The 12,257-nt window shown below is 36.5% G+C and overlaps 1 protein-coding gene across 2 annotated transcripts in view; it reads right to left on the reverse strand.

Annotated features, from left to right (window-relative positions):
* ADGRG2 (adhesion G protein-coupled receptor G2) overlaps window positions 1-12,257 on the reverse strand; it is a 58,067-nt gene that overhangs the window by 23,667 nt on the left and 22,143 nt on the right. For both annotated transcript variants that reach the window (XM_056496671.1, XM_056496680.1), the window contains 4 exons: window positions 5,591-5,629; window positions 4,200-4,229; window positions 2,590-2,622; window positions 1,636-1,677 (listed from right to left, as the gene is read on the reverse strand). In XM_056496671.1, the coding sequence (XP_056352646.1) occupies window positions 1,636-1,677; window positions 2,590-2,622; window positions 4,200-4,229; window positions 5,591-5,629 (144 nt within the window). The remainder of the gene's footprint in view (window positions 1-1,635; window positions 1,678-2,589; window positions 2,623-4,199; window positions 4,230-5,590; window positions 5,630-12,257) is intronic.

A 12,257-nucleotide genomic window follows, 5' to 3' on the forward strand; every position in this document is an offset into this window, starting at 1 on the left:
TTTTTTTTCATTTAATAGAAACAGAAATCAATGTATAATTGATAAGCTCTTTCATTATCACAGAAATCAATCACTAGCATATTGTCTGCTTCTGAGGATCCTGCTATGGCTCCATATGATAACATGAAGCTAAGACTGTTGTACCTGATGGAACTCAAACTGGGATGTACACTCTTATCAACCATGTACACTCTTATCTAGTAGAACATGCCTTCATTTAGTTACAGCAGCTTTTGGCTGCTCCATAATTTCCATATTTTCAATACAACCTACACTGCTGAGAAATAACATTGATCCTGAATTAGAGTACTGTAAACAGATGGCTCTGTTGTATAATTTCAAAATAAAGCACTGGAAAAATATTTGCATCCAAGACAAAATCCTACACTTGTTCATTGAAACAACTTTCCTTACTTAAGCAGATGGATTGGCCTCCATTAACAGAAAATAAAGAAATTCTATTTTTTCTGCTGTTATAAGTTAGTACCAAATGAGAAGGGAAATTTTTTCTCACTTTCTCTGTGGTGCCAACATTTTACTGTAAAAGATTGCTGCTTTATTAATTTGAACACCATCAATAAATAAGCCACCAGGGGTTACAGACTGTAAGCTGGTGGCAGTATTCAAATCATTAGAAAAAAAATTTCAGACAGCAGTTTAGAATCAAATAAATTTGATGCTTGGACTTGATTATCTTAGAGATCTTTTCCAACCATAACAATTCCATGACTCTAAATTTGCCTTCCCTTTCGTTGGGAGTGATATAGTTACAAACCTTGTATACTGCTTTTTATAAATAATCCTTAGAAAAATAAAATGCACATAAATAACTGATAAACAATAATCATATGTGAATATAACAATAAATTGTCAAAATTATTTACTACATAGAGAGCAAGTTATAAAAACCCAAAACAAAATCCGGAAGTGCCACAAAAGATCAATATCAGCTCCTTTTTCCTTAGGGAACACCCATTTGTGTGCCCCCTAGTCGTAAGATCTCTGCATGCCACCAAAATGCACAAAATAGATTAGATGTGTGGAGGATAAAAAAATTGATCAAAAATCACTAGGGCTACCAGTCCCCCAAGATAACACAGCTGGAATATTTCTGCAGGTCATGTTCACACAGTCAAATTATCCTTGTCTTTAAGACTCCAAGCCAGTTCCTCTTCCACTTGCACTAACTCAGGGCAAATCCATTGTAATTGGGCTACTGACTTTCTATGTGGATAATTAAAAAATAAAATTCAGTCTATTCCTGGTCCTACTAGGCCTGCCCTGAAGTCAAATACAACAACTGTATTCATTTTGCTTCAATCTACCAAAAAGCATGAAGACTTCTTTTTAAGCAAACATGGTCTCTGAGATGGTGTTTCTTACATTACAGAAACCTACTGCTTTGATTTACAAAATAACCAAACTCCTCTATATGCAGCCATCCAGACAAGCATTGCAGAATTAGTTATTCTACCAGACAAGACATTAATGTGAGGGAAGGCACACTGTTAATATGACACACCAAGATACCAAGTAATAAGCATATTAAAAATTTGGGAGCAGACTTCCTGAACTCACACACACTTAAAATTTGAGATGCAAAAAAATGTAACAGTGGCAATAGATGAATCCTACCTGGTGCTGTAGTGGAGTAATAATCAGTTGTTGTAAGAGATTCTGTTAAAAAAAAAAAAAAAAAAAAAAGTAAAAAGTTTTCACATTTTAACTTAAAAATCGCATGAAATACATTTCACAAAAATAAACTCTTATTTCTATTTCAGACTCTATTGATACAAGAAAAATATAAACACCTGACAATTTTTTAAAAAATGAAGTTACTTTCAGTGTGGGAAATGTAAAAGCAGCAAAGGGAGTAAGATCCAACCAATTATATGTTTGTATCCCCATCTGAGCCAGTTACTCCTGGCTCTCTGTTGTTCAGAGGAGAAAGTGGTGCTTTTAAGCTGATCCCTGTTTATCCTATTCTACATGGGCACTTCAGCATAGGAGGAATCCTGCTCTCAAAATGTGTTTTTCAATAAATAATGAAAAACAGCAGGATGTCCAGCTCCTGTACAGGCATGGAGGAATCCATCCTGATATGGAATGAACCTACTCCTTGCTTCAAATGGGAAAATCAGGAAAAGAATGGGTAACAAATTCTTTTGATTGAGTCTTTTCTGATCCTATTTGACAACTCCTTGCAAGAACATATGTAAGTGTCTTCAAGGAATGGGGTGTACATTTTAGTTCTGTAAAATAGCTTAAATAGTATCAGAAAGCATAGAAAACATTCTATATACAAAACCTCCCTATATACTTGCTAAAAAAAAAATCTACCCTGTTTGGGTTTTGGTAAGCAATACAATATTTTGAATGAAAAAGGAAGTTTTACAGCTCAGTTGAGTGCACCTCAGAGCCCTAGTCATGCAGACTAAAAATACAGATTACAGATAAATACAAATGTAAGAAAATAAATTTGAATAAATAAATCCCACTTACTTAAAAAAACCAACAGAAAAGCAACAAAAAACATAAATGCAACTAACATCTCCCTTGAAACATTACTCTATTCATGCAAATTCTCACCTGCACTTTGTGTAGTATCCTCTGAAGACATATCTGAAACAGAAAAATTCATAACAGTAAGACCTATAAAAATAAAATAAAACAAAACTAGAAAAGACCAAAAATCTAAATACAGCAAAATCTAAATAAGGGAAACATTAATAACATCTTGCCTGAAGAACTAATAGGTTAGGTGAAAAAAATAACAATAGAGAATTCTAGGGAAAAAAAAAGACAAAAGAAGTAAAAATTGTTTTAATAAAATGCATTTTATTTCTATGAATTTTTGAGAAAAAAGATCAAGCCTGAAAGATTATGAACAGGAACTGAATACTATTTATCTAAATTTCATTTCAGAAAAACTACAAAGCTTGTTATGAGTGTTCACATTATCTCAATACTAGTTGAAATAAAGTTCATGTTATTTCAAAAATCTGAGTATCTGAATTACAACTAGCTGGAAATCAAATCTTCCTCAGATAAGTTTCTTTTACTGGTTTCATTCTTTCAGAAGATGCAGATGAATTTTTGCATATCCAACTGCAATAACTGCTTAACCCCAAGGACCTTTTCCTGCATGAACTCACAACATTCATAAGCAGAGATGACACTGGGTTTGGCAAACTGTCTCTCCAAAAAAGCTGTTTTTGTCAATAACCATCTATAAATAAAATAGAGTACATCAAAAGGAAAAAAAAAATAAAAGCTACATCAAAAGGAAAAAAAAAATAAAAATTAAGACAATAGATGAAAATTTAAAGGGTTCTGCTTAGCAAGAATATTTTATGTGTCTGAACAGGAATACAAAGTGGTCAGAAGACCACTTTATTTCACTTCAATATGATAACTTAGTGACTTCTTTTAAATGGACCAGATCAAATTCACAACAGAATAAGAAATTTTCTGAGGCAACTAACAAATAGTCAAAATATGAGCAGTGAAAACTAAGTGCTGTTTCCATCTGTACTACTTGGCCTAGTATGTACTACACAAATATTATATGTGGTGCAGTTGTTAAAGCTGAACTATTCCCAAAGACAGATTGTATCTGTAAAATAGCAAGATCATGTTGTTTGCATCTCTATTATTTCTTTTATCAAGAGCACTCACTCTATGTCAGTATACATTAAGCAAGAAAGCAACTGGCTTTCACACAAGTTATTTCTGTGTCTCATTCATAATTTTTTAAAAATGCTTTCATAGATGATGTTTATCACCTCTGGTTCCAGAAGTTGTTAGAGCCTCGTGTGTGTGCTCACTCTAATACACTGCATGAAATGCCATCTGCTAGGGTGGGAGGTGTAAAGGAGCTCTCATTACAATTTTCCTCCTCTGCCATCTCTCCAAACTCTTCAGAGTTCATATAATTGAGTCAGAGTTCTTCAGAAACTGTTCAAATAACTGAGCAAAAGGCTCCTGATCAAGCAACTTGCACCTACTTCACCCCAAGCACCACTGCCACAAGCCATGAGTGACCCTATAAGGTAAGTTGTTTACAGTGTAGAATGGAGCAAGTAATTTGAAATGAAAAAAACTTTAATTTTGGAACTCTATTACACTACCATAAGGAGATTTACCGAAGAGGAAATAACAAAAAATTGGAAAAATCAGTAAAGTCCTGATTTTCTTACCAAAAGTTGTTGCAGCTGACTCCTCTGAATCTGTGAATTTTGATTTAAAAAAAAAACAAAACAACAAAAACCCATCATTATGAAGTTTCGGACACATACATTATCATCCTCAACAGACTTTTCTTATATTATCAAAAGTTTACTGCATTGACCAGAAGAGGGCAACACGTGCCCTTTCAGAACAACACTTCCAGGTTGCCAAAAAAAGGCAGATGTAAAAAAAAACATCTTAACATGGTCAAAAAAACAATAAACCAAAAAACCCCACAATTTTTATGCACTCAAATAGAATTTGATGTAAATTTTTTTTCAAGAAATACTGGACAGTTTGAATTGTATAATGCTACAAAACTACAACTGTATAATGTTAAAGACACAGGATATGTGCCACATTAACCTGAAAGCTACATGCTTATCCTGACTGTCTTGTTAATTGGGGGAATGGGATCAAGCAAACATAGCAACATGGCTGGAGAACTCTTCTCAGACATTTTATAGTAATAGTGAGACTTCCCACTTAAAATGTATCCCATTCATATGTATTCTCTTTTCTATTCTGCAAGAAGCAGCGGGGAAAAACAAACTAATTAATTTTGAGTTTGAACTTCTGATCTTAACAGGAACCAGCCAACTATTTATACAGCAAACTCTATTAGATTTTTATATTGTTACAGTTAGGATTTTGACCAAAAAGAAATTAGGAAATTTGGTATCTTGTTCACATAGCAACTTTAAATTTGGCCCTTTCAGTCACTGGGTTTGATACTGTCAGAGACAAGTCAAGTTACAGGTCACAGTTATCACAAAAATATAATCTAAAGAACAGCTGGATGCAAACATGAAGCACTGTTCAAAAAATATACTTGAAGTATTTCAACATCTTTCAAAGGTCAAAAGTCATCCTATAATGTTACTTATAATACACTAACTTTAGTGTAAAGCCTTTCCTACTGCTGCAGAAGACTTAAATCAGAGATACCAAAAGTCCTTGAAGAAAAACAGATTTTTTAAATTAAACATAGTAAACAAGGATTTTCTGAAATGCTAAACATTGGTAAATTCCTTGCTCCAGTAAGATTATTCTGCATGCCTTACTGAAAACTAGTAATAGCTTATTTCCAAAGGATAAATGTGAATACAATTTCTGTAGTGAAGGGAGAATCAGAATATCTCAGTGACTTTATTTTCATTTTCTCTGGAAAATTATTGATACTATTTGCACCACAAAATTAGCTAATAAGGCACAAGGATGATATGGAAAATTAACTTGCAAGTGTTTGCATATGCTTAACTATGTCCAAGAATTGAAAAGTAACAGTAGCAGCTATCTTACTACACACTTTCTAAAACAAAAGAGCAATGGGGCAAAATCCCACAGAACCCCAACATACCTGTTATTTTTCTGCTAGGCAATGTAGCAGTAGTTTCAACTGCAAAATAAGAAGATTTTTTTAGGAGTAGAAGGTTTTATGTATATTTGTACACACACATATACATACACACACTTTTTAAAACAATCCTTTCAGATGTGGTACTCACCTCACTTCAAAAAGGTTTGCAAAACTATTTCGCATCCATTGAGAAATATGTGTCAAGACTTTTTGAAAGCTGGAAGTTAAACTTTTTGAGTTCATTTTTTTCCTCAGTTTATCTTTTTATACGTATGGAAGATACAGATTAGGCCATGAGCTTTGCCAGTTCTCTTCTATTGCCACTGTCTTCAGAAACCTACTCAGCACATTTGCTTGAGCGAAGATGAAGAGGACTAAAACAGCAGCAACTAAAAATGTAACATATGTACGAACACTGTGATGTGCATGCACATCATATAAATACTCAGGTGTCCAAGAGCTGCACAACCAAACAACATCTAAACAGTGAAAGATCAGGCTGCCAGAAACAAAGCAGCTCAGGTGGACATGGACTGGGGTGAAAAGGTGAGCTATTTCCAGCTCAATGGGCCCATGAAACGTCCCCAGGGCCATCCAGGGAGAGATGCAACACACAGATGGGCTGTTGATCTCAGAATGAATGTGAAATGTGATGTAATCAAGAGAGTCAAATAACTAAAGCCTCCCTAGAATAAAGATGGTGGTTGGGCTATCAATGAGAAAGCCCAGCATATGGATTAAATCACAACACTGCAGCGAACCTGTCACCAAGGCAAGCACTATGTGCTTCCTGTGGTGGAGGAAAAGTAGCACACAGCTCCAAATCATCCCTGCAGCTTGCCACCACTCAAAACACTATCTTGGGCCTTGAAATACAAGTAGGAACACACTATTACCTATACTTAAAGCACTGCTATCTATTTCAGCACCTTTAATAGGTGAGACCCCATCTGAGCAAAGAGGAAGAAAAACTCAAGTCACTGACCCTGGTGGGACACTAAGCATAGTCATGATTCAAGCCCAAGGGTAGCAGAAGAAGAAAGAGATTCTCTCCAAATTGCTGGAGTAGGTGGGACAGTTTCTACACAAGTAATGCCTTGATATCTGGCCAGTCCATCACTGCCATGTCACACAGGTGACACACAACCCATGTGCAATGGACATCACCCAGATCCTTGGAGACCTTGCTGTTGCCCAGCTTGCTGTAGATTACCTCCACCATGGCTAATGCCCTCACATACTGACACCTTCCTTCTTCCATCACTGGTGGTCCACTTGCACCTGTAGTCTACATGACCATCCTCAGACTCTGAATCCAATCATTCAAGCTCAAATCTCTGTGGGACCTCAAGTAATCCATCACTTGGAGACAACACACGGAAAAGTGTTCTGAGGGAAGAAATTCCTAGGTAGCAAAGTGTGCAGGAGAATTTGAGCAGGTGCCTAGAGCAGTATTCACCTCTGATGGCATAGGAGTTTACACCCAAGGAATCCTGGTAAGAAGGCAGACCTCTTGCAAGAAGGATGTATTGCTTGTACTGAAGACAGAGACTTTTGGTACTGTGTTACGTCCTGGCATAAACCTACCAGACCTGTGTCCCACACCCTGAAAGGGGCAATAGGACCTCTGGATCTAAGGAAAAACAAATGGATGCTGTAGCTGAATCAGAGACACAATCCCAACCATAACATCAAGAAGGAGCTATGGAAGTGAGGGTTGATCCAGCTAGGGAAGGAGGAAGATCCTCTGGAGATGATGTAGAACAAAAGCTCAGAAGAGGCCACCTGTTCTGCATCAAGACAGTCACAAGAACAGGAGAGGGAAATGACAGAAATCATAAATGAGACAGAAATTAACCAGTCCCTATTCCTGGGCAAGGTGTGAGATGCACAAAGATGACAGCTGCCAGCCAGGTAAGCAGATTGCTCCCTGGCTACTCCAATGCTGGGATACTGGGACCAGTGATCTGAAGTCAGAGACAACACGAGAGCTTGACAAGATGAAAAACTTCAGTTCATTTTTGTTGAATGTCATACACTGCATGAAGCTAAAAGCAGCAACTCTGAAATATGGGAGGATGAATACATGGAAATTGGATTAATTGCACTGCAGTTTGTAAGGAATTTTCCATGAAACTGTTAGTTTTAGTTATAATTTACATCCAGGGTAGAAATTTTCTTATGTAGAAGGAGAGAGAGAACCAATATTCTTAGTAAAATAATACATATCCATTAAAGCACTAATAAAAATTCACACCATTACACATATCAGCCTACCAAATTTACTCCTTCAGTAAAAACAAAACAAAGTTACATCAAACATCTCTTTTGAGACAACTAGGATTCTGCCTACAGAGAAGTAAAATTGCTCTTTTTGAAAACTAGGACTGTAGGGACTTGACAGATCATGAAAATCTGGATATAACTCTATCTTCTATAGTAATTTTTCAGGAAAATTAGGACTTCTCACTATATGTTAAGACCAGACAAAATAGATACTTACATATTTTTGTGAGGTATGTGTTCTAGAGCTCTTATGTACAAGTGCTGTTACTTCAACATTGTAAAGTGATTAGGTATTACAGATGCTATAAACTTATTTTCTTTGCACCTAATATAGGCCTGGGAAACACCCTTAATACAACACCAAGACAAAACCAACTTTAATATGCAGAACTGAAACAGTAATGAAATAAAACTATTCTGCATTGTTCAAAAAGTAAGTATTTTTAAGGTAGAATGGGATGAATGAAGATAATTGACTGAACTTCTGGTTAGGGAAGGAAGCATCCTTCCATAGGTAGGTAATCTGACTTTCCTACCATAGAAAGTTAATTCTATCTCCAAAAGTTTACCTTTTACTAGTCTCAATCAGTACAAAAGCTCTATCTCCAAAAAAAAAATGGTCTGGAGGACTTTAAATTCTCAAAAGGAACCCACCTGAAGATGCAGCATCTCAGAGCAAACACCACACTGCTTCTGCCCATTTAAAAAATAAAATCTGTACAGGGAATCTAACTTTAAGATCTTTCTCACAAACTCTTGTGGGTCCAGTGGAGACAGTCTTGCTGTACACAAGCTGTCTTTTGCATCCTCCATATCCCTTCAACCACATCGTGAATTTTTGAGAATACAAGTAGTACCCTGAGATAGGTACAAAAATTGTTCATTAACATATTTAGTTTTGTAGCTTAGTAAAAAGACAGTGAAATGTAAAAATGCCAAATGCTTTTAATAGTGCATCTAGCAGCACAGGGAGTAAAACAAGCTAAACACAAGCCATGAATCTGGAGCTGGCAAATGCAGCAATTGATGACAGCATGCATAATCTGACAGGCACTTTTTTTATGGACACCATGACTTCTCTTACACCACAATAGTCATATGCCTACACTTTCTGGAAATTATCCATGAGTATGACTTGTCATTTTCAAGGTCCAGCTTCAAGTTCATTAACCAAGTCTTTATTCAGAATCACCTTTGCATACAGAAAGGAGGAAGGAGGAGAGACTCATATATAATCTATTTGTTAATCCTCCTCCTTTGAATTCTAATCCTTCTCCAAATAAATCTATTTACTTTCTTGTTCTTAAACACAACAATCTAAAATATTCCTACAGTTGGCATGTAAAGGAAAGGAAAGTAACTCAAGATGTATTAGTTACAAGCTAACAGAAAATTTATTGCCCTTAGGTTGTTTACTATTGATAAGAGCATGAAATTCCTTACATATATGAAACTTCCATTTATTTGCTCTATGGATTTTCATTCGCAACACTGTTAGTTTAGGATCGCCCAAATCAATATACCTAACATATCCTATTCCAAAACAAAGGATTACATATTGTAATAATACTTTGCTACATTTTCTATTATAGAAAACATTCCCGAAGATTCAAACAGTAACTAAACAGGCAGTATTATTCTTTGCTTTTGTTGCAAGGGAGATAGAATAAGTCCCCACAAGAACTGTTTGGTTTCTTTTTTGAGGGAAAAGGCAACTTGATTAACTGAGGCAAGCACCAGTTTCTATTACTAACATGCATCACTAGAAACAAAAGCAGCAAGTCCCTAACTGTCTTCATATCACTTTGTACTGTTCTGACACAAATAGCTAGCTAAGCCATGACCTGGGAATCCCATCTGTGTTCCACAGGAATGAAACCTGTTTAGCAGCTCTCACCACAGCTCCACATCACAGCTGCAAAAATTGTGACAACCTTCATTTCCCAATGACTTTGTCTGACAATGGGAACCAACATAACTTCAGCAGCTCCAGACTGGCAGCAAACTAAACCTATTAACAGTATAAGTACAGTTAGGTATAAGTACGGTTAGGTGCACAAGCTGATGTAGTTCTGAGAGAGACCAGTATGTAGCCTTGACTAAAAAAAGACTTGTGCTTACAGCATTCCTTAGCATGACAGCTTTTAATTCTCAGGCTACTGGATCTTTTAGGATGGGATGGTCTCCACATGTCCTGCTGAAACTGGTCCATCAAGCAAAGCAGAATTGAAAAATTAATTCAGTGAAAGGGGAAGAATGGCAGAAGGAGGCTTTGGAATACAGTGGTCAAGATGGGACAGATGGTTCTGATGCATGCAGCAAAAGCACTGTCACTCAAAGTATACCACTGTTCAGCAGCTCAGGCACAGGATAGAGAAGAAAAGTATCTCCAAGTGTGATAATGAAAAAAGATCCTTTCATTCTCCCTCCCATCAATCTAACGTATGAGCAGTACAGCTTTCTCAAAATTTCTGGAAAAGCAACACCCTTTCTGATTCACCTGTCTTCAGGCAGGTCTGTGAGAAGCTGTTCAGTTTTTCCAGGGTGGAGAAAGGAGAAGCAGCTGGAACCTAGCTGCTGATAACAATTCAGTGCAAGAATGACATTACTAGCAGCAGTTTCTTGTCCCCCTGTCTCAGTAGTGCTGCTGGCTAATGCTATTTTACCTAATACTTCATGATCTTCTTTAATCTTTGCAGAAAGCATCCTCTGAGCAAGCCTGAGACTGGGCAAGCAACTATTGGGCTTTCTTTGGAGGAGAAAGAGTTTGAAATTCAGTGAGCTGGAGTCTTCCCATGGACACTCACCCTGCCCAGCCTGTGTGATGGGTGAGAAGGGGCAAGGGGACAGAACAGAGAGAAGGGCTGTGCTAGCTGGCCTCTGTCTCAAGAAACAAGTGAGAGAACACAAGGGCAGCTGCTTTCTAGTCAGTTCCAGACACCAAACAGGCACTGAATGCTAAGGAGCAGCAACAGCCCTGCCAATCTGTCGAAGGACAACAGTATTCCTAGCAGATAAACATATATTTATGGACTTATATGTGTAGGGCCTAGAGGAGAGATTTAAAATTTTATTTATATTAATTGAAAAACATGCCAAAAATGAAACCAGCTTGGTATTAGCACTCAGGACTCTTCTAAGTACAAGCAGTCTTGACTATGTTCAGTTCTCACAAACAGACCAACAGCAAATGGAAGAATCCCAAGGGACACCTTGATGGCTATGTAATTTGCTCTCCTGAAGCCATAGTACTTGGCTGTCACCACAAAATGACATGGGACAATCACCACTGTATATTGCTGCTCAGTTTTGACTTACACATAAAAATAAAAATACAAGGATATTTATGAAAATTAGATTTTCTAAATAAGAAATTACAGCACACACACAGTGCTGAAAGTTCTTCCACTAAAAATGCAACTGATTCAGTTGGTGGAATTCATTTGCTTGAAGAATTCCCACCAGAAAGGCAAAAGCCAATTTTAAAATTCCAAACAGATATTTAGTATCACTTTCTGGGTCATGTAATTACTAGCATTTAAGACTTAAAAAGTCAATTCCACTTGCAATTTTTAAGTCTATGCAGATCCTCTTTTAAGCATTTTTACAGTTATCCGTTTGTTACAGCAGTTATCAGAAGTGAGTAGCAACCACTGCACTCCATTTGCATTCACTGAAATGAAGATGCCCAGCACTGATGCATTTTATAAGACGATCGTGAACAAAATTGAGTAGCTCAAACAGCAAAATTTCAAAATGGTGCTGCTTTAAAACTTAATTATTTGCAGAAACAGGCACTGAAAATATAACATTCAATTCTCCTATTCAAATTAAATACATATTTTCCTTTAAGAGATTGGGCCCCTTTAACATTTGACATACCTTTCAGCTGAATAAATGTTGTGCCAAAACGAACCATTCTGTCACACAAGGCACTAAAAACAATAAAACATAAAAATCCTCCACAAGTTAACAGCTGTTTGTTAGTTGCATGCTGGAAACATTAGCCTATCTTGACTTTCTATGTAATGTAGATTTTGAGGCGCACTGTATATAAGTTTATAGGATAAAACTTAAGTGCAATCTTAATTTTATGTTTTGGTGCCCATCATGACACCTTGTATCTGCTCTGATGCCCTGTGGTGGCATCATGGAAAAAAGGATGAATTATCACTGGCCACTAGACAGAAACAAATGTCAGAAATTGTTCACATCAGGCTCAGTTCATTTTAGTATCCTTATTAGAAAATTTAGGCTCAGTATTTTTAACTCAGCTTTGATGTTTCACTGCTTGTAAGAAATTAGGTTATAAATACAGTTTTTATCTGTTTGTGAAAAGTTGCACATTAGATACGGAGGTGAATCAAATTACCACTTCTCT

The sequence above is a fragment of the Oenanthe melanoleuca genome, chromosome 1 (assembly GCF_029582105.1).
Source record: "Oenanthe melanoleuca isolate GR-GAL-2019-014 chromosome 1, OMel1.0, whole genome shotgun sequence".
NCBI classification, from domain to species: Eukaryota; Metazoa; Chordata; class Aves; order Passeriformes; family Muscicapidae; genus Oenanthe; species Oenanthe melanoleuca.